At 45.0% G+C, this 26,912-nt stretch overlaps 1 protein-coding gene across 3 annotated transcripts in view; it reads left to right on the forward strand.

Moving 5' to 3' along the window:
* The first annotated feature begins 6,070 nt into the window (after positions 1-6,070).
* TBC1D4 (TBC1 domain family member 4) overlaps positions 6,071-26,912 on the forward strand; it is a 156,643-nt gene continuing 135,801 nt past the window's right edge. For all 3 annotated transcript variants that reach the window (XM_065404648.1, XM_065404639.1, XM_065404656.1), the window contains exon 1: positions 6,071-6,541. In XM_065404648.1, the coding sequence (XP_065260720.1) occupies positions 6,071-6,541 (471 nt within the window). The remainder of the gene's footprint in view (positions 6,542-26,912) is intronic.

Raw genomic sequence — 26,912 nt, forward strand, 5'->3', positions numbered from 1 at the left:
TTTGAGAGCAGTACCTTGACGATTGCCTTGGCTACTTGCATCACAACAACCCCCACGGTAGATTTGCCCACGCCAAACTGGTTCGCGACAGACCGGTAGCTGTCCGGCGTTGCAAGCTTCCAGAGGGCTATGGCCACTCGCTTCTGGACAGTCAGGGCTGCTCGCATCCGGGTGTCATTGCGCTTCAGGGCAGGTGACAGCAACTCACAAAGTTCCAGGAAAGTCCCCTTCCGCATGCGAAAGTTTCGCAGCCACTGGGATTCGTCCCAGACCTGCAGCACTATGCGGTCCCACCAGTCAGTGCTTGTTTCCCGTGCCCAGAATCGCCGTTCCACAACATCCAGATGACCCATTGTCACCGTGATGTCCTCGGAGATGGGTCCCGTGCTTTGTGAGAGGTCTGTGCCCCTCTCAGAGTTCAGGCCCTCACCGCGGTGCCGTAGCTTCCTCGCCTGGTTCATCTGCCTCTGGGAAAGGTGGATGATAACCTGCGAGGCGTTCACAAGTGCCACAACTGCAGCGATGGTCGCAGCGGGATCCATGCTCGCAGTGCTGTGGCGTCCGCGCTGTCACTGACCCGAAAAGCGCGCGAACTGATTTCCCGCCGGCGCTTTCAGGGAGGGAGGGAGGGAGGGCGGTATTGACAGACGGATGACGACAATTACCCAAAAGCACCCTCGACCCTTTTTTTTTACCCAGAAGGCATTGGCGGCTCGACCCAGAATTCCAATGGGCAGCGGGGACTGCGGGAACTGTGGGATAGCTGCCCACAGTGCACCGCTTCCAATGTCGACGCTTTCCCCGTTAGTGTGGACTCACAAAGTTGAATTACTGTCCTTAGTGTGGACACACAAGTTCGACTTTGCAATATCGATTCCACATATTCGATTTAAGTGAAATCGAAATACCCTCGTAGTGTAGACGTAAGTGGGAGCAGCAGATGCTCAGATGCTGCAAACCAATCAAGATATTTTTTCTTTGTTGTGCCAAAGACATCCTTGGCAGTAGCCACTGTCTTATTCTTAAAATTTTCCCACAAGATGTCAAAATCAGGGGAATCAGGTGGATCATTTTCAAAAACAAGCTTGTGCGCAGATTGAAACTTTGCACAAGTATCAGAATCCTTCATGTTAGTGATGTTGAGGCAAGGTTTACCTTTTCGCTTTGCATAACAGATCTTTTTAAGATGCAGTTGGAGCTTGGCCCCCAAAAGAGCATGATCCTTGTCACGATCAGCACTATGCATTGATCAAACATGCAATACTTGGCAAATGTTTCTGCGACGGATCAGGATGAGGTCAAGCTGATGCCAATGTGCTGAGTGAGGGTGCCTCTATGTGACCTTTCTGCGGCTGCTGCCACCTGCCAGCAAAATAGGTGTTCGAGACTATCCGCTCACAAAAGGCACAAAGCTCAAGGACAGCTGGCCATTTTTGTTGAGGCTATCTGTGCCATATTGACTAATGATGTGTCCCCTGTGCTCCCAATCCTCACCCACGGGGGCGAGTCTGTCCCCAGAAAAAACATTCTTAATTATTTGTTCCAGCTGAGAATAAAACTAATCTTTTTGCTATTTGGAATAATCAAGTGTTGGGCCATAAATGGACAGAAGAGACAGGTTCTTGAGTTTGTGTTTGTATCCAGCTGCACGATCCTCTCATTGATAGGTGAGGAGGGGCACATGCACTGAGGACAGACTTCTTGACAGCACATCCAACATCATGTATCCTTGGTTCATTGTCAGGTTTCCCAGATGAATAGAAGTGATAATTTCTCTGATTCAATTTCTGAAAGCCTTGTCTCACTGAGGGCTGCAATATCAATGTCCGATTGATGTAGTTCTCTATCAGTTATGGCTGTTTTCTGAAGTTCAGAATCTTCCAGTTCTAGTCTGCAAGCATTGATTAGTTTAGAGCCTGGAAAGAAGTTGGAAGGGAGCTTTTTTAACTCACCATTCCTCATGTCTTCCCCAGATTGGGGCAAGCAGGCCACCCCAAATAGGGCTGGTTGTAGATCTGAGCCACAACCTGGGTCCTTCTCCACCTAAATGAGCAACCGTTGAACACAGACCCCCGACGCATACGGCTAGACAAAACAAAGAAGGAAGGGGTTGCTATAGGCCCTCCACCTTCTCTCTCGGCAAGAATTATAGAATTCCAATTGCAAGATGAAGGACAAGGCCTGCTGCAGTTTCTAGCCGGAACACTGCTCTGAGTTGAAGAAAGCACCCACCTTATTGCATAGAATAGAATCATAGAATATCAGGGTTGGAAGGGACCTCAGGAGGTCATCTAGTCCAACCCCCTGCTCAAAGCAGGACCAATTCCCAACTAAATCATCCCAGCCAGGGCTTTGTCAAGCCAGGCCTTAAAAACCTCCAAGGAAGGAGACTCCACCACCTCCCTAGGTAACGCATTCCAGTGCTTCACCACCCTCCTAGTGAAATAGTGTTTCCTAATATCCACCCTAGACCTCCCCCACTGCAACTTGAGACCATTGCTCCTTGTTCTGTCATCCGCAGCTGCACCTTTTCTTTGGATGGGTATGGTCCCAATAGAGTGGATACCGTTGGCCAACAAAATTCAGGCTCATCTGCTTTTCTGGGGACATTTCCTTCCCCCAGGGGTTCTACTACTCAACCCATAGGCACTCCTCTGCCTGAAGCCGTTGGAGCTTCTCCTGGAGAGACAGGTTTATTAAGTGGCACCTGTCACTCACCATTGCATCACTGGCTGCACCATCTAAACATTCATTGGTGAAGCCCAGGAAAGGGCCTGGCTAGATGCTAAAAGATGTGTAAAAGAATGAAGTTGAGACGAGAGAGGACTGGCTTTGAAAACTGAAACTTTATGGTAGCTGGATTAAAGGTTGAGAACTTAATTATCTCAAAAGTATTAACGTTTATGTAAATGTATATAAGTTTATAAAGAATTTAGCACTAAAAATAAATTGGGTGGATCAAAATAACCAAATCTAACATCGCATTAAGCAAGTCAACCAAATGAAACATTAAACCAAATAGCTTTACATAAGTGGGCAGCAACAGTAATAAAAAGAGAAATCTCTGGCTATTTTACAGGTGCTGTACCAACACACACACACACACATTAGAATAAACCCCAGAATTTCAGTCTCAAGTTTCACATATTTTTAGTTTTCCTCATGTCTTCACCATCTGCTTTAGAGAAACATTCCATAAAACTGGAGCATGTCCTTAGGAGATGAAAGGCACACCCTATCTATAATTGTATCTAAAATACAAAATGCTATTTTGTTGGGAAAACCAGTAAACAATAATGATTTGCAGTTTCTGCTTTCCCAATTGAAAAACCTTCTTGCTTCTTGGAAGTATGATTTGCTGCTGCTGCTGCTTGGAGGAGGCACCTTTTCCAATCTCAGCAACTTTTGGAATTATATTTTAACAATGAGATTCATATGTTATTAGATTCATATGTCATTTGCAAATTTAACACGATTAATTTGGTCTTGAATAGGGACTGGGAGTAGCTGGCTCACTACAAAAGCAATTTCCCCATTCCTGGTATTGATACCTCCTCATCAATTATTGGGAGTGGACCACATCCACTCTGACTGAATTGGCCTTGTTAACACTGGTTTTCCACTTGTAAGGTAACTCCCTTCTTTTCATGTGTCAGTATTTTTATGCCTGCATCTGTAATTTTCATTCCATGCATCTGAAGAAGTGGGGTTTTTTACCCACGAAAGCTGATGCCCAAATAAATCTGTTAGTCTTTAAGGTGCCACCGGACTCCTCGTTTTTGTGGATCCAGACTAACACGGTTACGCCTCTGATATATGTTATTAGCACTGCCTTCTCCCTTTCTGATTAGCTGTAGTTCTGTTCAATATTGTTTCACGGTTCCCTTGTATTCCCCTCTAGCTGTATTAATTTGTTGTCTCTTGTCTTATAGACTGCAAACTCTTTGTGGCAGGGGCTGTTTTTTGTTCTGTTTGTACAGTGCCTAGCACAAAGGGGTCCTTGACTAGGGCTCCTAGCCACTATAGTAATGCAAATAATAAATAATAATCCACTGCTCAATGTGTGTTACATGTCCTCGAGTCACAGAGGATGTAAGGCTGTTGAATTCCCCAGCACTAAAGACTGCTTCTTCAGCTTAAGTTGTAAACACTTAAGCTTTCAGCTCCAGAAGTTCCTGGTTCAAGCAACTGTGTTGGTCAAGATGATAACCATTACACTATATTACTATGAACTAACTAGGGCTTGAAGCTATTGCTATTTGATACCACAAATGTGTACAAAAGGAAATAGTCAAGAAAAATATTTCAGTGTCATGAACATGGGTGGTATGGGATTGAAAAGGAATTGTCCATATGTGTCTTCAAGTAAAAAATAATAATAAACATTTGCAGTAGGTGGCAAATTTGACATCAAAAGAGGTATCATTATAACAAGAAAAATAAGCCTAAAAAATCCAACACTTGCAAAAATGAAAATAAGAAAAAAAAATCTGAAAACCTGAAAATCACTCAACAGTGAGATGCTGCTGTATTATGTACCGTTCTTTACTGGCTGAGTTCGTTTTTGCAACAAAATATTTTTCTTACTGTGTGGGGTGTGCAAAGGAAAGTCTTACAACAATACTGCAAACAAAACAATTAGTCGCATTAATGGGGCGGGGGGGGGAGAGAGACTGTTCAGGCACAAGGAGATAGTTAGCACGGTCCTGATCCATAAGAGCTCAGGGATCCTCCCGAACAGCTCAGCTTGCCGCATTGGGGCTTGAATCTAATTATACTTTTTCTATCGCTCTCGATGTTTTCGGTTCCAGTATTGGAAATAGAGATCCAGATTTTAAAGCCTATACATCTTTTTATAATCTTTCTCTTCTATTCCCTGCAACTTCTCAGATCTGCTCCGTTCCCTCACAGCTCAGCTCCCCCAACTGATCTCTTCCCTGTCCCTCCCTTCCCATCCTGCAGGGCCGGCTCCAGGCACCAGGCAACCAAGCTGGTGCTTGGGGCGGCACCTGGAGGGGGGCGGCGCGGCGCTCTGGCCGCCGGGGGGAGAGCCGAGCCCCAGCCGGGGCTCGCCGCCCTGCCCCCGGCACTCTGGCCGCGGGGGGGGGGGGGGAGAGTCGAGCCCCCGCCGGGGCTCGCCGCCCTCCTCCCAGGGCTCCGGCCGCCCTCCCCCCCGGCGGGAGAGCGGAGCCCCCGCCGGGACTCGCCGCCCCCCCCCCGCGGCCCTGCCATCCTGCTCCTGTGGGTTTCAGGGAAGCCGAGCCTCACTAGAGCTGAGCGAGCAGTACAGCGCTGGTAAGAGGCAGCAGCTTCTCCTTCCTGGTGGGTATGTGCAGGCCCTTCTCACGTGCTCGTTGGGCTGCCCGCGGAGCGCGAGCATGTGCAGAAGCAGGAAGGGTGCGCTCGGAGCCGGAGCGGAGCCTGCTCTTACACCTGGCAGGGCGGGCGGAAGCGCAGCGCCCGGAGGCGGCGGCGGGGTGGGAGTGGTCAGGCCACGTTTGGTTTTGTTTTGACACTGGGGCGGGCGAGTTCCCGCCTCCTTGGCTGGGGTTGCGAGTGGAGAGCCCCGGCTGGAGCGTAGCTCCCTCCCTCCGCCCCCAGAGCCACTAGGAAGAGGGAGAATTAGTCTCCTCCTTCCCCTGCGCTCGCACTGGTGCTGACCCCGCATGGCTAGGGAGGGAGGCGGAGGCTTTGCACCAGCCAGGCGGTGGCGGCGGGACAGCAGCGAGAAACAGCGCTTGCTTGCTCGCGTCGCTGCCTGCAGAGCGGGTCTCGCCGGGGACCTTGCAGCAGCAGCAGCCCAGGCGGGGCGGAGGGGGTGTGACAGCCGCGAGCTCAGGCGCAGGAAGGCTGAGGGGCAGTAGCAGCTCCCGCGGAGTCCTGCCCTGCGAGTGCAACGGGGGGAAGCCGAGCAGGATGCACGGTTAGGGGGTCCCCGCTTCCCGGATCAGCTGTGCCTGCCTAGGCCCCTCTGACTGCACCTGGGGGCCGCTCTCCCTTTGCCTGGGTCAGCGGCTGGAGGCTGTTCCGCAGCACGTTGCACTCCCCGGCTGCTGCCTGGGGACTTACCATGGCGAAGAAGGGCCAGGATGAGCCGCTCCCTCACCCCTTGGAGCCGGAGCCGCAGCCTCAGCCCGGGGGGAGGGCGATGGGGGAGAAGCGCTTCAAGCTGTGGTATGTGGGTTGGTCCTGCCTGGACAGACGGACCACGCTGCCCATGCTCCCCTGGCTGATGGCCGAGATCCGCAGGCGCAGCCAAAGGCAGGACCCTGGCGGACCCCTGGGTAGCTCGGTGCCCGCCCGGGAGGTGCTGCTGCTCCTGGGCTCCCCGAACCTCCGTTGCGTCCCCGCCACCTCCAGCGGCAGCCCGGGCAGCGCCAACCCGGCCGTCTTCATCTTCGAGCACAAGGCGCAGCACATCTCCCGCTTCATCCACAACAGCCACGACCTCACCTACTTCGCCTACCTGATCAAGGCGCAGCCCGACAACCCCGAGTCGCAGGTGGCCTGCCACGTGTTCCGGGCCACTGACCCCAACCAGGCAAGTGCTGGGGCTGCCCAGAGTAGGAGGCTTCTCGGGGGACAATAGGGTGGTGGGAACGTAGGTGATATATAGATTTTCCCCCTCCCAGTGGTGGTGGGGAATAAAGAGGCTGCTCTTCAGAGACTATAGACATGGGGATCCTTCAGGGGCCACTAGTATATGGGCACTTTGACTGTTGAAGAGGATAATAGAGAAAAGGAGGGTATGGAGATGGCTTCTTTGCGAAGCCCTTTGAGATCTAGGGAGTGGTATTATGAGTGGCGTCCCTGGGATCAATAGAGGGGACTGGGAAAAGGGAGGTTTTCCAGGGGGCTGTGGGTAGAGGGTCTTTTCAAAGGCTTCGGTGTCTAAAGTGGAAAGAATATCAGACTGTTCACAAAAGCTTCTGGTTAACTCTGCGTTTTGGTGTGTGTGAATCATAGTTCAGGTTCTTACACCAAGCTCACCCTGGGGGGTATTAATACAGAGGTGAGCAGTAGGCTTCATAATGTTGTGGGTGGTTGGGAGAACGCTTTGTATCTACTTTATTCCATAATGTAGTGCATGCCCATGAGCTAGTTCAGGGCTTCTCAACCTTTTCATAATGAGGACATGCAAAGAGTGTACCATCTCCACCTTTTCCTTCTCTTGGACCACCTGGTCTCATTCATGATCACATAACATCATTGTGGTAACCACAGCGATTGCTTCTGAAGAGAAGTAAAAATATTTAATGTATTTTAAATTGTCCTTAATGTGGCATAGCCATTGGAAACAAGCAGAATAGCCAGCACTATGTGCCCTGTCTGCTCTTTACAGACCACCATAAACCACAACAGGGCCATATTTCACTTTCAAGTCATGGTAAGGACACCTGGCTGTGCCAGGCACATTCAGGAGTGTTATAAAAGAAGTTATATCTGGGAGGGAACATTGTTGAACGGGTGCCAGCTGAAAGAGCTAGCTAAAAGTATGTATTTTTGCAGGCTCTGTAGGCAGGGCCGGTGCAAGGAAGTTTCGCGCCCTAGGCGAAACTTCCACCTTGCGCCCCCCTCTCACCCAGCTAACCCCACCCCCCCGCAGCAGCTAACCCAGCCCCCCACCCGGGGAGCCCTCCACCCTCCCCCCCGCCCGGGGAGCCCCCCCCCCCCTGCGGCAGCTAACCCCGCCCGGGGAGCCCCCCCCTCTGCGGCAGCTAACCCCGCCTGGGGAGACTTCCCCCCCCGCAGAAGCTAACCCCGCCTGGGGAGCCCGCCCCAGCTCACTTCCACTCCACCTGCTCGCCTGAGCAGGCTTTTAGGCGCCCCCAACCACTAGGCGCCCTAGGCGGCCGCCTAGTTTGCCTAAATGGTTGCACCCGCCCTGTCTGTAGGAGGCTTTGGTTGTTGCATCTAATGCACAGAGGACTCCTTTCTCCTGGCTATGCTGATCATGTGGGGAACAGCAACCTTGACAAGCAGGGCCAATAATTATGTTAATATGGTAATGGCAGGAAAGCAGTCTTTCAGTGATAGTATTTTATTTGAGCAACATGAGCAGCTCCCCCAGAGGTTTACACAGATATATGGGGGTGGAGGGAATATGACTGGTTATATGCACTGGAGTCTATCAAAGTCATTTAATCAACACATCTAGATCTACTGAACAGATTTTTTTGAGGTGAAGGGAGCAAGGGGGTGAGAGAAAGAGGAGTGTAAACCAACTGACTGCCAAGATTCTAGAATACTAACTTGGGTTTCAGCAAATTCAGTGCTCAAGATTAAAGTGGAGTAGTGTAGGTGTATACATGATACTAATTCATATACAGGGCTTGATGCAGCACACATCAGAGTCAACAGAAAGATTCCCTTTGACTTGAGTGAATGCTAAATCAGAATCATTAAGTGCCTCTCCTATATAGGTCCATGCTGGTCCTATTATTACAGGGACAGAAGGGAAATAACGGGGACAGAAGGGGGTTGTAAAATATCCATTCAGTATTATTCCTTGTATCCATGGATCTTATTTCTTTCATTCTCATTTTGGATGCTACTTTTTATTGATCATTCTCTATAGATTCTCCACTGCCCTCCACAGAAGAAAACACAGAATTAAATAAATATATATATATATATTTATATATATAGGCAAAGCACTCTTACTTTAGGGAATTAGAATGGATAATTTGGGAGGAAGTTATTAACAGAAACAAAAGTTTTACTATAAAACACCTATTCACTTTTGACTATGTATCATCTTAAGATATATCCTAGAAGTAAGATTTTTTTTTGTAAGTTATCACTTAATGAAAAATAAAACTCATTGGAGTTGGAGGTTACTTAGTATTGGCGTTGAAGACAAAGAATAAAACTAACTGGCCTAGACGCAGGGCCAGTCTTATGATTTGTGGGACTCCAAGCACGTTAATGACTTCAGTCTGCCGTGACAGAGATCAGGCAGAAAGCTGTCTCCCTCCCCAGTTCTGTTGCCAGTGGGAGAGATTGGGCTAACATGTTATTTGCCAAGTGTGTGCAGGTCTTAAGCAGTTAACCCGTAGCTCTGAGCGAACAGAATGAGGTGTGAGTTGCTGACCTGGAAAAACACAGTGTTCCTCCTAGAATTACAAGTTCTACAATTGAGAAACCGCAAGGATATTATCAGAAGATGGTAGAATATACAACCACAGTTCTCTGGAGTAGTTGAGCTGTGTGGTATTTATGGTGTATGTTACCTTAAACAGTTTTTTATGCTCCTGTTTCAAGACTTCTTTGCTTTTGCTGTAAATGTTTGACTGTTAGTGGGAACAACAGGTCAAGTTACTCTGGAGTGGAGGAAGGGAGTCAGAGTGTAGTGTAGTCTTTCCACTAGTGTAGTCAAGTAACCAATTTTCTATGAACTGTAAAGGTAAAATGGTAATTTTTGACTTTCAAGAGGGCAGTGCTTAGTATTGTAGTTAAGACCAAACAATGACAGATCTGGGAACAGAACATTGAAGCTAGTGGCTCCCAGCCTGTTGCTCAGTCCACTAGTTAGACCATGCAGCCTCTCGGACAGGGCCGGCTCCAAGCACCAGCTTAACAAGCAGGTGCTTGGGGCAGCCAAGGGAGAGGGGCAGCACCTGCGGCAATTCGGGGGCGGCAGGTCCCTCACTCCCTCTAGGAGCGAAGGACCTGCCGCCGAACTGCAGCCGCCAATCGCGGCTTTTTTTTTTTTTTTTTTTTTGCTTGGGGCGGCAGAAATGCTGGAGCTGGCCCTGCCCTCGGAGGTGCAGGCACACACCCCCATGTTGTAACAAACAGCTGTCACTCACAGTAAAATGTTCAAAAGAGTGTATATTTGAATACATAGCCTTTTTAGATTTTTCACCTGCACCAATGGTCCAGAAATTCCACACAAACAAATTAAATTTCAGGGTGCACAATCACATGTTAAGGTTTTTTGTTTGTTTTGTTTTTTTGCCAGTTTCACCCAGTTCTGGCAGTGAAGTTTTTTTTCCAACTCTCAGAATCCCATTTCAGAAGTACAGTACCACTAGTACAATTTCTTTCTTTCTCCTTCCTTTTATTTTTGTAACAAATGTTGCCATAAGCACCTGTTCCATAAAGGCCAGTTCTATACTGCAGCAGAGATCTGGCAAGGTTATTTACATTGCTGAAAATTTAAAGATAGATCTTGAAAAATGTCACTGGGTGTCATTTGAAACACCTACTAGTCTTAGGCAGATCTGAAAAATATGGGGGTGGAGGGAGGGCTCTACCTGGATTCGGGGATAGTACTCTAGCAAGAAGCCTAGTCCAGAAGTTCTCTGCTGTCAGCATGACAGTGAATACTGAGATTTTTACAGGGTTTCTGTCCCTGGCCTCTGTGCAGGGTCTCAGTATTTTGCTCTCGGGCTGCTGGAAATGGGAGGGGGAAGAGTCCCAGAACTTTCTGATTGATGGGCTTGGGAAGGAAAAAATCTGCTGCTCTTCTCTTCTCATTCAGAAGAGCTGCAGTGCTTGCTACTGCTCATAACTTTCCAAAGCAACAGCTGACTGAAATAGACTAGGATTCTTGTTCATTTCAGTGCTGGCTACTGAATAGCAGAGTTGTTAGTTTCACACAGCTTTCACTTGGGAATAATTTAGGAGGCATGGAGTCTGAGTATTTAAGATGACAGCACTGTCTCACTTTATATTTAGAATGTTTTCTTCGCAACTACTGAAACTAGAAGCTTTCAAAAAAATAAAATGAATGGAATCTAGAATCTGCAGAAATTGATGGTTTAACCCCTACTTCCCTCTTTTCATCATCTAGGAAAACTTCACATTGATCAGCAAAGTTTTCAAGCCCCACCTGAGCTCATAAAATGAAATATACAAAGCAGGCATATTTGTTTTAGATGTGGAGTCTGAATATAAATCTTAATGGTATATGACAAACATCTTAAATTTCCTAAGTCACATACTTCTTCCTTAGGAAAAGGTTCAGGGTCTGATTTGCTATTTCACATGATGAATTAGAACTCTCATTTTCTTCATGAAACATGAACAAGACCAGTAACTTGTATAGTACCAAATACAATTGATTTGTAAACAATCTGATTGTTATGATTGATAGTTATTAGTGAAGACTCTTGCACACAATGGCGTTCCTTCTTAGACAAGTACTTAGCTGACATTTTAAAAAATGTTACCATACATTTTAGGTTTCATTTAAAAATCCTTGTGAAGAGTGATCAAAGTGTGCACCTCTCCAGCATTTCAAATATAACCCAAGGACCGTATCAGCTGGGAAGAAGGAAATTTTCCATTGTACAGCCCTCTGTATAGTGTAGCGTGATCAGTAGCTTCAGTGTTCTGTTGTTCTGTTGCTGCTGTGAGTTAATGGGAGTAGACTGGCCTAAGGCAAAGCAGAAATAATGGAGCATTTTGCCTATAAAGTAAGGGTGAGATAAGAACTATAGTGGGTAGGCTGGCAAAGTCAGGAGCCTGAGGCAGCCAACTTGTGACCCAGATCCTTGCTCTGTAATCGCTGTACAGGCTGTAGATAAAATGGTAGAGCACTTTAGATGTATGTTAGTTGTCTGAGGCCTGGTCTACACTAGGCGTTTATGTCGAATTTAGCGCCGTTACATCGAATTAACCCTGCACTCGTCCACACCACGAAGCTATTTAGTTCGACATAGAGGTCTCTTAAATTCGAATTCTGTACTCCTCCACAACGAGGGGAGTAGCGCTAAATTCGACATGGCCATGTCGAATTAGGCTAGGTGTGGATGGAAATCGACGCTAATAGCTCTGGGAGCTATCCCACAGTGCAACACTCTGTTGACGCTCTGGACAGCAGTCCGAGCTCGGATGCTCTGACCAGCCACACAGGAAAAGCCCCGGGAAAATTTGAATTCCTTTTCCTGTCTGGCCAGTTTGAATCTCATTTCCTGTTTGGACATCGTGGCGAGCTCAGCAGCACTGGCAACGATGCAGAGCTCTCCAGCAGAGATGGCCGTGCAATCTCAGAATAGAAAGAGGGCCCCAGCATGGACTGATCGGGAAGTGTTGGATCTGATCGCTGTGTGGGGCGATGAGTCCGTGCTTTCCGAGCTGCGCTCCAAAAGACGGAATGCAAAGATCTACGAGAAGATCTCTAAAGCCATGGCAGAGAGAGGATACAGCCGGGATGCAACGCAGTGCCGCGTGAAAATCAAGGAGCTGAGACAAGGCTACCAGAAGACCAAAGAGGCAAACGGACGCTCCGGATCCCAGCCCCAGACATCCCGTTTCTACGAGGCACTGCATTCCATCCTAGGTGCGGCCGCCACCACTACCCCACCACTGACCGTGGACTCGGAGGATGGGATATTGTCGACGGCCGCTTCCTCGGACATGTTAGCGGACGGGGAAGATGAGGAGGACGAGGCAGTCGACAGCGCTTACAACGCTGATTTCCCCGACAGCCAGGATCTCTTCATCACCCTTACAGAGATCCCCTACCAACCCTCCCCAGCCGTTAACCCGGACACAGAATCAGGGGAAGGATCAACCAGTAAGTGTTTTAAACATCTAAACATTTATTTTGAACAGAACAGGAATATTAACAATAACAATGGGTTTCTCATGATTAGTTTGCCCTAGGCGCTTAACGTTTCAGTCCTGGGCAGTGCAACTATTCAAAAAAAATCTAACAATGTCCGGTTTTGAATGATTGTTCTGCCCAAGCCGCTCTACTGTTTAGTCCCTGCCAGTGCAGCTACAGTAAAATGCGGTCTACATGTCCGGGGATAGAGCAGAAATCCTCCTGGGACATCTCCACGAAGCTCTCCTGTAGGTAATTGGAAAGCCTTTGCATCAGGTTCCTGGGGAGAGCGGCCTTATTGGGTCCTCCGTGGTATGAAACGTTTCCGCGCCAGGAGACGATCAAGTACTCCGGGAACATTGCCCTGCAGAGCATGGTGGCATACGGCCCTGGTCTTTGCAGGCTTTCGCGAAGCATTCTTTCTTTATCGCTGTCTGAGATCCTCATGAGGGTGATGTCGCTCATGGTGACCTGCTTTGAATTAGGTAGGGGAATGTTAGTATTGGGACTGCTTGCCCGTTCCTTTACAGAACTGTAACCGCCAGTTTACAGCCACGCGGTGGAGGCGGGAGAGGGGCGGCATACAGGGATCTTTCCCTGGGAGAGCCGCGAGGGGGTGGGACAGGGGCAGAGTTCATGCTTGCCGGATTGCTGGCAGCAGGGACTGTCATTGCTTTCAATGTGAAAGGAGGCCAGTGCTACTATTAAAGTTTTAAGCAGCCACAAGTCTACGGCTTACCATGTCTGCCTGCTACACAAATTCCGGTGTCCTGCCCCGCTTCTCAGATCTGCAGTGCAAGACCCCAGACACTGAATGCGAGGGCCGAAAATTCGACCTTGTCCTGAGTGCGCATGTGATAGGTGCTGTGCATGGTCTTGTTCACAGAGAAAGACTATGTTCTTTGTTCACAACTAAATTTATCTTTCTGAGGAATTCACTCCCTTTTTCCCATTCCCACAGCCACATCTGCGACTGTCTCCCAACCCAGCCTGGCATCACACTCCCAGAGGCTAGCGCAGATTAGGCGGAGGAAGAAGAGGACACGGGAAGACATGTTCTCGGAACTTATGGGCTGCTCCCGTGCCCAGGCAGCACAGCAGACCCAGTGGAGGGAGAACTTGTCCCAAATGCACCGATCACACATGGAACGGGAGGAGAGGTGGCGGCAGGAAGACCAGCAGGCGACTCAAACGCTGCTTGGACTAATGAGGGAGCAAACGGACACGCTCCGGCGCCTTGTGGATGTTCTGCAGGAACGGAGGCAGGAGGACAGAGCCCCGCTGCAGTCTATCTGTAACCGCCATCCCTCGCCACCAAGTCCCATACCCCCCTCACCCAAAGTCCAAAGAAGGAGGGGCGGCAGAGTCCGTGAAAACTCTCACTCCACCCCTGCAGACTGCTCTAGTACTAGAAGGCTCTCATTCCCCAAAATTTGACAAGTCCCTTCCTTCCCGCCTCACACAAGCCCCCGTCCAAGTTTCACCCCCCAGTTTCATGTGTAGTTGCTAATAAAAAATACGTTTCTGTTAATTACTGTTTCCATCATGTTCTTTTGGAGGAGAGTCTGTTTGAAGGGGGGGAAGGGGGTTGGTAATTGGACAGGACAGTCACCTTTAGCAGGCTACAGAGGCGGGGGCAGGTCCAGCAGCAGGGCACATACACAGTGCAGTCACTAGTTACCCTGGTCAGTATGGGAGCTGGTTTTCATGTTCTGTGGGGGGGGGGGTTGCTCTGTGACTTTGTGGCGGGGGAGGGCAGTTAGAGATCTTATGCAGCGGTCCTTATCCTGGATCAAAGAGCCACGCAGCAGGGGATCTGTAACCGTCCTCCCCCTGCCACAAAGTCACATAGCCCCCACATACACACAGTCCCGATCAGGAGGGGTGGCAGGCTCAGTTGCAACAACCAGTCCACCACTGCGGAGCCTGTCATTCCTGGAGTTTAGAAGCGTCATTTGTATCAGTACACTACACACGCTCCCCACCACAGTCTGCGTCCCAGGTTTAAAACATTCCCGCGAAAACAGTAATAAAGACAACGGTGTTCATTAACAAAATAGAAGTGATTTTATTTTTTTGGAAGGGGGTGAAGGGGGTATGTAACTGGAGAGGATAGTCAACATTAACTGGGTAAAGAAACGGGGGCAGGTTCAGCTTCTCTGTACACAAACTGAAAAGTCACTGGTTACCCTGCTCACTCAGGAAACTAGCTTTCAAAGCCTCCTGGATGCACAGCGCGTCCCGCTGGGCTCTTCTAATCGCCCGGCTGTCTGGCTGGGCGTAATCAGAAGCCAGGCTATTTGCCTCAACCTCCCACCCCGCCATAAAGGTCTCCCCCTTGCTCTCACAGAGATTGTGGAGCACACAGCAAGCTGCTATAACAATGGGGATATTGGTCTCGCTGAGATCACAGCGAGTCAGTAAGCTTCTCCATCTCCCCTTGAGACGGCCAAAAGCACACTCCACCACCATTCTGCACTTGCTCAGCCGGTAGTTGAAGAGTTCTTTTTCACTGTCCAGGGCGCCAGTATAGGGCTTCATGAGCCAGGGCATTAGCGGGTAGGCTGGGTCCCCGAGGATCACTGTAGGCATCTCCATATCCCCAACAGTTATTTTGTGGTCCGGGAAGTAAATACCTTCCTGCAGCCGTCTAAACAGACCAGAGTTCCTGAAAACGCGAGCGTCATGAACCTTGCCCGGCCATCCGACGTTGATGTTGGTAAAACGTCCCCTATGGTCCACCAGTGCTTGCAGCACCATTGAAAAGTAGCCCTTTCGGTTGATGTACTGGCTGGCCTGGTGGTCCAGTCCCAGGATAGGGATGTGAGTTCCATCTATAGCCCCACCGCAGTTTGGGAATCCCATCGTGACGGACGGATGACGACAGTTACCCAAAAGCACCCTCGACATTTTTTTACCCAGAAGGCATTGGCGGCTCGACCCAGAATTCCAATGGGCAGCGGGGACTGCGGGAACTGTGGGATAGCTGCCCACAGTGCACCGCTTCCAATGTCGACGCTTTCCCCGTTAGTGTGGACTCACAAAGTCGAATTACTGTCCTTAGTGTGGACACACACGTTCGACTTTGCAATATCGATTCCACATATTCGATTTAAGTGAAATCGAACTACTCTCGTAGTGTAGACATACCCTGATAGAATTAAAAAAAAAAAAAAAAAAGGCACTGCACTAGAACAATTCTGTAAGATGGCCCATGCTGAGAAACTAAATGTCAGGACAAAACCTTTGCTTTTATCTTAACCCCAGGAGGCCTTTACCCTGACATTTCTTATCAAAACAAATAAACATGAAGCTGTAATTATATTGGAAAATGACCCTTAAATTTAGAATTTTTTTGTATGTTGTCACTTTGATTTCTGTATCCTCACCTTAAAACATCCTATGGCTTGCATCAAAGCAAATACCTGGAAAGTAAGTTCACATCAAGTGAGACTGAATGTTGCACAGGTTAGTATTAATGTTGAGTTTTGGAAGCTGGATTTAGATTTTGTACACATGACAAACAGGTTGTTCTTGGCTTTGAAGGGCTCTTCCTGAAGTAAGATGTATAGTTGAACTGTTGAGTAGACTGTGATAAGCCACTTATGTGCAGGCTTTGTCTGCAGCGGGGAGTTGTAATTCCCAGCTCTTGCAGATGTACACATGCTAGTTCTGCTTGAGCTAGAGCACTAAAAATTAGCAGTGTGGCCGTGGTGGCATGGGCAGTGGATTGGGACAGGTGCCTAAGTACCACCCTATCTGAGATGATAGGCATATACTCAGGTGGCTAGTCTGAGCTGCATCTCCCAGGCTGCCATGGTCACACTGCTATTTTTTAGCACACTAACTCAAGTAGAGCTAGAGCTTGTATGCCTGCCTGAGCTGGGAATTACACCTTCCAGCTGCATTGTCAACACACCCAGAGTGTGCTTGGGACAGGGGTTGGGGGAAAGAAGAGGTCTGTCATACTAATGGTGTGGCCTCCCTGGTGCCCCTCACCCTAACTTTGCTTTCACTGACAAAATTGGAAGGGTTTTTTTCAGGTGTGTTGAGTTCGGGGAAGATGCAAGAAGAGAAGTTGAGAACCTTAACTACAAAACATGAACACTGGAGGCTTATGGCAGAGTGAAAAATTGTTCTGTTGCCAGACAACATTTTGCTTGCAGCCTGTCAGAAATAAAAAAGCATGTGTTTAACTAGAGAGAGAGCCTCAGTTGCAGAGTGAAGTGACAGTCTGGTGGCAAACTATTTTTATGTTTGAAAAAAAAGATTTGGTTAAGATTTTCAATATTGGAACATAAAGTTAGGCTTCTGAATCCATATTTATGTACCTGCCTGACTTTCAAAAGTATTGAATTAATTACTTTTGAAAATCACACAGATGCCTACATATGGATTTAGGAGTCCAGTTTTAGAGTCCTGTGGCTAAAGATCGCGGCCTTCGTCACCTTTGTCATTGACAGAAAAATGGGGGAAATACCAAAAAGGTGGTTAAACAAAATATTTAAAAATCCTCACATAAGATCCCAGCTGCTCCTACTGCTATCTAACCTGGTATGTCTACTGACAGCTTGCACAAGAAAGGAAAATGTTTAAAGCCAGCTCCCCTCTGCTGCCATCATCAGTTGTCATTTTCCCCTCTCCAATTCCCCACTAGCATCTAATTGTCAGTCGGAAGGGAAGGAGGGTCACTGAAAAGAAGACTTCTTATATTTAAAAAGGAAAAAAGGGATAACTTCATAGGTAAGACTTGGTAGAATGATCAAATGCTCCTGGAAGGTGTTTAAAGGTAATATAAATTACTAGAAAATAGAGCCATATGAAGAAAGATAGTGTAGGTTCATTAGCTCTGTGTACACTATTATTTGGCCTCCTCCTGAGGAGGAGACTCCGTCTACACTGGCTTTTTTTTTTACACATTAGAAGACCTCTTCAGTTGAAAGGAATATTTTGTAGCAAGGTTTGGCCAGTCTGTGCAGATGGGGCAAAGTGTTTAAAAAAACTTGTACTGGAATAGGTAACAGCCTGGATTTAAATATGGTAAAAATCTGTCTGAAATGCCACTGACCAGTGGTCACTAAAGGGTATGAAAGAGGGTATATTTCATTACCCACCATCCCTGCAGAATCAGAGCATGACTTCTTAACTTCCTCTACAGCTCCCTCATCCCATCACCCTACTTGCACATCTGTTGGCCCTAGCAGATAGAGTAGCTTCTAGTGCATGCTATTTATACTTATTTCCCTTTTTCATATACAGTACTTGTTTCCATTTTCCTCTCCTGTAGTTCCCCCCCTCCCCATTTTATCTTTATGTAAAGTGGTGAATTCTGCAAAGTGAGGAGTGGCTCATTAGATGCAATTTGTTATGATCAGCCTGCTTTGGGCTGCCGAGGAAGACTTGATCATACTGAATTATTTTGCATGGTTTGACAGTTATCTCATAGCACTGCTCCTGGTCAAGCTGCTGTTTTGACACTTCTGATATTCATTCAAGTTCAGAAACAAGGAAGGAAGGTAACGTTATTATCCTGCTGCAAGATGGCTTTTCATTTGTCTTATGTACAACATATGGCTTCACCTGTCGTCATTTACTGTATTGTTCTGAAACAGCTTTAGAGAACACAAATACTGGTGAAGATGGTTGATCTACACAGGGAATAAGTAATGCAGTGTTTTTTAAGAGTAGTCTCAGTTATCTGAATTAACTTCATACTACACAAAAGGTAAAATGAAATGAGTCATTTTTCTTTTCTATTTAGGTTCTTATACCACACTCCTTCCCTTAGTGTCCCATACAAATAATAGATACAGCAGAAGCATATTGCAGTAGTGCCTGGAGACCCCAACCAAGATAGGGGCCCCATAATGCTAAGTACAGTACAGTGGTGTACACTACTTTAACTGATGCAACAAAGGACAAATGAAAGAATTAAAATCAGTGGATGCAGGGCCTTTCAACTTTAAGTACCATGTTCAAATCTTGCCTAGTAACCAAAAGTCATTCCACACTTCAGCTTGTTGGTGCTGTATGAAATAAATTGGTAGCTTTAGCCCACTTCCTAATGCCAAAGTGTCTTCATTGCAGCTAATTCCTTGGTTGCTTTGGCATAGTGTCCATGATTTGATTTCTCTTTCTTTATTTTAAAAAAAAAAAGCTAGTTTAGACCTAGCTTTGGTAATGATCCCTCCTGGTCTGTATTAGGGAACGTTGGAAGGGTAGCTTGGTAAAGGCTTCGTTGTTCTGCCCATACTGTATCTGGTGAAGATAAATAAGACTTCAGTCTTTAGGGCTGGTTATTTGGCACTTTTCATAAGCACTAAATTAATTTTAAACAGTCGTGAAAGAAAAACCTCACTGAGTTATAGAACAGTATGAAAAAAAATCTACAAGCTGCTAGTTTAGGTAAAACTGGAATATTAAAAAAAGAATTCTGCTCTCCACCCCGGGTATGGCTTCAAGGCTTCCTTTTTTTGGTTACTTTATTTAACAGTGGGTTTTATTTTCTAGCCATGCAATTTGTTTCTATCTGACCAACCAACTTCATGCTAAGTAAAAAATGAAACAAACCTCATTACCACTGTGCTCAATAACACATGGAATCAGAAATTTTTAAAGCCATATTGTATAAAGAGTGATCTGTAAAGTGTCTAAAAACATTTAATGAGAAATAGAACTGTTATTCTCTGGGGTATACTAGTGATGCTTTTCAAAATAGTTCATAACTGTTTCTAGCAGGATTTTAATAAATATTTCTATTTTTTTAATGCTGATGTTAATTGCACTTCATGTACTCAGTGACGTTGATTTGAGGTTTCCTGTTATATACATTTTTTAAAAAAATTCTCCCAGGACCTCTCTGGGAATAGTTAGTACTCTGTGGGTTATTTTCTTTAAAGCTACACTAAACATGTAGTAACATCATGAAACATTGGTAGGTTTAAAGATATGTCATATATAATGAATAATGTTTGATTAGAGCTCACTTCTTGCATTGGATTCAGAGTTATACTTATAAGCTGTATGTGACCCTCAATTACAGTATGACTTTTAAACAAAAGTAGAAATTAGATGAGACCTGAAGAACTGTATTTGCTAGAAAGGAACAATAGTTACATGTGCCTGACATTTCCTTTCTTTTTTTGGTCAGTCTGCTGCTAGAGTAGGAAGAGACAAAGGCATATGAGAAATTCTAGCTACATAAACTTTCACATGTGACATTTGAGTAACATACTGATACGGGCCCTGGTCCTGGAAGCTGATTTGTGCAGGCAGACCTCAACGCCCATTTGGGGCCCGGTTGAAGTCCACATGGCTCCAGGCAGGCACTGGGGTCAACCTGTGCACATGATTTTGTGGAATCAGGGCCTTAGTCGAGGGCTATATCTACACTTACCACAGCATATAAGGTTATGGATACTGCATGCCTTGCTAACATGGGTATAAATAGCAGTGTAGATGGTGAGACATGGCTTAGGCAAGTAGAGAGCACTACACACCTGAACCACAGGATGTATACTCTACATGGCTCTCTACACACCCAAGTAGTGGCTCCCATGCTACACTGTTATTTTTAGCAGTGTAGCTTCCCACTGCCTCCTTGCTGTCGGAGCCTTTCCCTGCCACAGTGAAAGGCTCTGGCAGCAGGCAAAGGCTCCAGCAGCAGGGAACTGCCAGAGGCTTTTCCTGCTGCCAGAGCTTTTCATTGTGGTGTGTAGCTGCATGTGTAGTGCCTGGATTCTAAATGCCACCGTAAGTGTAGACACAGCCTGGGAGGTAAATTTTATATTCATTATTACTGGCATCAGGATTAGAGGGATAGTATTGAGTGTGGATTCTGAGGACTACTATTCCCAGCTACATAAATTAACTCAAAGTTGCACTGAATACCACTGTGGTAATCTAAAAGTGTTAAGATATCAGTTCACAGGTGAGCAGCCAGAACTGTGTTTCCATGTGAACTTCCTTTGAGCCACGACTATACTACAGACTTCTGTTGACATAGCTGTGTTGGTGAGGAGTGTGAACAGGTTGGATTTCTGACTGACATAGCTGGGCCAGCAGAAGCCCCTAGCGTAGATGCAACTATACCAGCAAAGCTGCACTTTTTGCCAGCATAATTTGTTTCACTCATGCGTGGGGGAAGGGGTGTTACTATATCAGCACAAAGTGCAGCTGTGCTGACATAGCTGCATCCAGTGTATTATATCAATATTCGTATACTGGTAAAGTGCTCCAAGTGTACACATGGCCTTAGATAGTGGCCTATTGGTCTATCCTATATTGTAGGACCTAATAATTCATAATCGGATCCTGTATTTATTTTTTTCTTTTCAGGAGAAAGTACTGCTCTATCAGTTCCATCTAAATAATTATTTTGCTATTGTAAGATCTTACTTTCTGGCTTAGGTTTATGAATAAGGGTTTCTTTTCTTTAAAAGATAGACTTGTTTAAAATTTCTGGCTTTGTAAAAACATACAGCCTGATTTTTGCAGTCAAAACTTCAATGAGAGTCATTCAGCTTTCCCTGCAGAAGGACTGCAGGACTGAGCCCTATGAAGTGAACTAACATTACTATAAATAGAGGCAAGAGCGTGGCTACTGTTAACTAGCATTTTTTGGGGTAAATCCTGCCAAAATAAAGAGTCAACTGATGGTTTCACTAGGAGCAGGACATCATGCTTTTTTTTTGAATTCTTCATGAAAACATACACATGGAGTTTGCAAACATTTGCAACGAGTATATGTGCAATATGAAGCAACTTTGAGGAAACTTATTTAAAATGATTGAGAGACAGAGCAAGCCATAGTGGTTAATACATGGGATGGGGGTTCAGGAGAACTGGGTTTACATCCTGGCACTTAGTCTCTGTGTGCTTCATTTTCCCCATCTGTACAATGTGAGAGGAGGGAGGTAAAAATAATGCCCACGTTTTACGGGGCTGTTGTGAGATTTACAAACAATGAGTTAAAGTCCTTTGATACCTTTTGATGGAAGGTACTCCAGAAAATGAAGTGTTGTGAAGTATAAGGAGCAGTTCTATAGATAACCTAGAAAAACAGGCCAGAGCAAGGCAAACCAACTTGTTCTTTACTTAGAAATATTTCTGCATTATACTCAGGAGTATTGAGAAATATGGACTCCTGCCCAGAAGAGTAAATGTATGCTTCTGGTATTGCTCACTGAAAATAAATGTTTGCCTGCATGCATTCAGCTCCAGTTCTGCATTTCATCTACATCACTTACCATCTCATCCTTTTACTTTTATTCTTCATTGAGGATGACAGTGGGACATTGAAATCCCCAACATTCTACGGTTGACTGTACTTATCTTATGCATCTCTCTATTCAGATTGTTTGGGTGCTTTTGGAGACAGATTAATACAGTAGTATAAAATACCCTATTGTTAAGAAATTTGCATGTAGTGAAAATAATTGGTCTAATCTGTATTAAAAATGTGTTTAATGCTAAATCTGAAATCAAACCAATATATAAATCCTAGTCTTAAACTCTTTACTTTCATTCTTGTTCTTTTCAGCACTGAAAAGCATATAGCTTCTTGATGTTCCAGCCTAAGTTTTCCCCCCCTCCCCCAAAAAGTGACTGGTGACTCTGGGTGCTGCAGTTTGAGTGCCCATCTTGACAGATTAAAGGGGCCTGATTTTTTTTTTCCGGAGGGTGGGTACTCAGCACTTTCTGAAAATGTAAGCCTCAAACAGGCTGTGTAGATCTGGATTATTACTTCTCACATCCCCAGCAAAGCACTATGACAATGCATGATGCGCCCCAAAAAATCCCATTTTGGAATTGCTGCAATTAAACCTAAATACCCTGGTTAAAGTTTGAAATTTCACCCAAATGTTTTCCTAATAGGATTTGTGCATTTTGTCCAATTTATTTAGACAAATTTGAAGAAGCCTTTTAAAACTGATTTGATGTAAAAATCCCCTCTGGTACTTGATTGTATGTAGTTAATCCTGCTGCTGTGAAAACTATCAACATCGTGCTGCACATTCTTTTTGCACTCTGTTTACATACACAGTATGCCATCAGCTGAAAACTACAAATTTTGGGAATAATTTGATCAAGTACCAACATGCTTGCTTAGCATTTCAAAAAACTAAAAATACTCATTTGAATCCCAGAAACAGTTAATTGTCTTCATCATGGAAATACAGTACTACACCTTGTGTGCATATGCTCAGCACAGGACTTATTCATTTACATTGGATAAGCACATTTTGCCAATATGCTTTTTGGTATTGAATTTGCTACATGTTGCACCCTATCAGTGATAATTTTGAGGTATGCTTGCATCAGATTGAATGCATTTGAATAGGGTTAGGTTACTGAATATGTGAAAAGTTCTACAGTCTGTATGAAACCAAAACCCAGGACTTCCTAAATTGCATTGAATGGTTAGTCCATGCTTTTTAGTTGTGCAGATATTTCTCTTTCATCTGTAATTGGGAGCTAAATCTGTACATAATTTGTTCTAGATAGTCACTGCCACCCTCATGACCACACTGTGGTGGGCTAATTTTATGGAACCAAAGTATGGATTTCATATTTTCCTATTCCAGGAGTGAAGCTAAATTTACTTTGGCATACTTTGATTAGGGGGTTCTGCACCTCACTCCAAAGACAGTTCGTGCAAATTGTACTGGATCAAAACTTACACTTCTTGTGGAGGGGTGGGTTGGTTGCAGGGCCGGCTCCAGGGTTTTGGCCGCCCCAAGCAGCCAAAAAAAAAAAAAGCAAAAAAAGCCGCGATCGCGATCTGCGGCGGCAATTCGGCGGAAGGTCCTTCGCTCCGAGCGGGAGTGAGGGACCATCCGCTGAATTGCCGCCGAATAGCTGGACCTACCGCCCCTCTCCGGAGTGGCCGCCCCAAGCACCTGCTTGCCAATCTGGTGCCTGGAGCCGGCCCTGGTTGGTTGTTTAGGATGAAGCTATTAAAAAAAAAAAAAAAAAAAATACAGTCCAAGCCTTCTATTGAGGTTTAGTTGTTTTCTGGGTTCCTCTAAGGACTGCCCAGTCTACACTCTGTGACCTCTCTCTAGAAAGCCACTCAGGTGGGGTCAGAAGCCAGCTGCAACAGTGTATCAGGAGAATCCATTTACCACTTTTCAGCAGGATCACCAGGGACTAACGGGGTGGGATTTTCAGGCACATTCTGTCAGCCTGTTATATGTCAGTTATTAATCCTAGAATAGCCTGCTGTGTGATGGAATAGGATATTCTAGAACTGTTTTAGTAAAATAATAACCTGTAACCTTTTGTTGTAATGATATGCCTATTTAAAAATGTCTAACCATCTACCAACTTCTGTGGCACTCTACTTAATAAGTAGTTTGATATCAAAGGTATGAGAGATTCCTGATTAACTGAATCTGAACATGCCACTCAGTGCTTTCTGGAACTGTGCAGAGAATCTAAGAACATATGTGTCTCAATCTTGCAACTGTTGGAATGCAGATGGGCCTGCTCTGTTTTCAAAGTGAGCAGTTGGTACACATGGCAAAGACATTTCAACTGAATGCTATATCTGGTTCCTGAACTCTAGCTATGAGGACGCATGATGAAACCAAACACCTGGAAGCTAACAGAAACATTATTGTAAAGGTAACAGGGAGCATTGTGTTGAGAATTTCAAATAATCCACAAACATGAAGAACACTATTGATGAGTGTGCAAAGCAGAAGGAACCATGGAAAGTGGATTCTCTGGAAGCTTGTAAAGTTCATATTGTTATGGGCAAATGATGTGGTGATTTGAGGTCAAGCCAGTTTGTATTATGGAGAATTTGGGATTCAGGAGACTGAGAGCTTATCTGTTCTACTCCTACGCATTTTTTAGATAATGAGTTAACCTGAAAGTGAATAAGGCTGGAGACCACAAGCTGCTACCCATTATCTTTTATAAAGACAAATCTCCATGCAAACATTCATGGTCATTAAGAAATTGATTGCCCACTGTAAGTATTTTTACCAGCATCATCAATAGGTCATGTACATTTCTGGTGCTTGAGATGTCAGAGGGCAAGTTAGAAGTTTTGGTGTGGTTGGAGGGATTTTACAGTTTTCTTATGGCATGTCTGCAGAACACTCGGAATCTTTTTCAATCTTGTTATTCAGGTATGTGTATCAAATACCTGACTGCTTACTGTGCAAAATATAGTTGGTTTGTCATCCTCTCTTTTCCCCACCCATCTAGTTCATCCACCTTTTTGCTTTTGTCACAACCCAAGATGGTACGCTTGTTGGAGTAAAGACTCTCCTTACTTCTTGCAATATTACCAACTCCAACTATTCAAAGTCATGAGACAGGCCCCCCAAAATCATGTGATTGACTTTTTTTTTTTAAGAAATGTTTGGGTTTTTTATTAATCTGTTTTTCAGCCTGTAGGGTTCACACTTAAAAGTTTCTCCTGAAACCCTCAGGGCTAGAACCTTCTTAATGAATGAAATATGAGCATCTCACAGTCACATGATGTGAGGAGCCGGGTCCTTAAGAAAAAAAACAAATAAGATTTGTGATAAAATGAGTTGGCAACACTGTTTATCTGCCACACCTAGCACAATGACACCCTGAGTGGGCTCACTAGGCACAGTTGTGATTTGTGTAGTAAGGCTTATCTGAAAGCATCAATTTAACATTTAGCTTATTTTCAAATTCCCAGTGTAAGCTTTCATATTTTGGAGAAGCATAACCTTGAGACTATAGACTGCTGTCCTCTTTCCTTTTCTTATTATTGACCTTGCTTTTTATCTGAGATTTGGTAACAGCTGTATATTGAATATTGAATTGAATGATAGTTGAAGTATATGTTTACTAAACTGTGTGTAAAAAGCTTACGCACACAGTCATGGTGAATTTCAATTCTAATAGAGAAAAAGATGCTCTATTAATGTGTTTAAAAATCTCTTAATATTCAAAGTCCAATATACATTTTTTAAAAGAGTATTGGTCAGGCTATACCACTTTTGGTTTAATTAATCACATGACTTTACTTTAAGTTACTTTTAGACTTAATTTTAAGTCAACATTATGCAAAGCAGATAACTGAAATTTAGTTTCCCTCCATACAGCCATTCATAACTTATTACAAAGTGAAAACAATGGTAACTTCCATCTTGCTTTTACTCTGGAAAGAAAGTAAGTAAAATACTTCTACTTCGTGGAAAAAAATCTGATATTAAGCCACCTTCTGCAGAGGAGGAATGCACTGTAATGTGAACAAATTACTTGTTACATCCTTTACTGCAATTGGCAAACACTGGTATTGAGCCAATAATAAATTACTTAAGAGCTGCTAAAAGATACCAGTTATTGCATGAATGTAATTGAACGATCTGGTGGTTTCCTTGGTTATCTAGTTTGTTTTGCTTTTGCTTCCCAGAACCTTCATTGAACTGCTGTGTAAAAGCAAACGAAGATAACTATACTCTTAATCTTTGGAAAGTTTAATTGGATCAGCTACATACCCTAAAGCCAACACAGCTTAGTTGTGCAGACTTGTTCCTTGACATTAAAAAGCCAGTTTGATTTGATTTTCAATGTCAAGGCCTGAGAATTTATTTCAGAAGACATTTTAGTTTTGCCTTGCTCATTTAAAAGCAGCTGAAGTTTAACTTTTCTTTTTTCCTCTTCTGGTCAACTTGCTACAAATTCAAAATACTTATCCTTAAAAGTGTTCTGATTATTGTTTCAGTTTACTTCAATATAGCAGAAGGTTACTAAATCATTGCACAGATCTCCTTACGTGTACACCCCAGGATTTTTTAAGCATGTTACTACAAACCTAGGTGCATTCTTTACCTAGAATTATTTGAAATGCATACTCAAACTCTTCTGTATTTAAATCCACTTACTGTATCCTATGAACAGCTTCTTTTGTGGGCCCAAGTGCCCGGACCATGGCCCTGCTCCCTGTTCTGCCCCAAGGCCCTGCCCCTGCTTGGCCTCTTCCCCCCAAAACCTCACCCACTGCTCACACGGAGAGGGACGAGGCGGAGAGGAGCACCCACTGGCAAAAACAAAAGTCAGCGCCTGAGCTGTCAAGCTTTACTTGCACAGCTAGTCCCATTGATGTTCAGTGGGGTAACACATGCGAATATGGCTTGCAGGATCAGGCTTAAAGCTAGAATTTTGCTGAGGAATAATTTTAAAAAGATGAACTTCCACATGAGCTTACTGTTATTAGATGAGTCTTACAAAGCATAAGACATGCTATTGCCAGTTTTAACTCCCTTAGGCAAAACTTTTTAGGAGTCTACATGAAGATCGATCTCTGTTTTCATGTTTTTATCCATTTATCAGCTGTTCTGAAACATGGTTTAGTTGGGGACAC

This window comes from Emys orbicularis, chromosome 1 (assembly GCF_028017835.1).
Source record: "Emys orbicularis isolate rEmyOrb1 chromosome 1, rEmyOrb1.hap1, whole genome shotgun sequence".
NCBI lineage: Eukaryota > Metazoa > Chordata > Testudines > Emydidae > Emys > Emys orbicularis.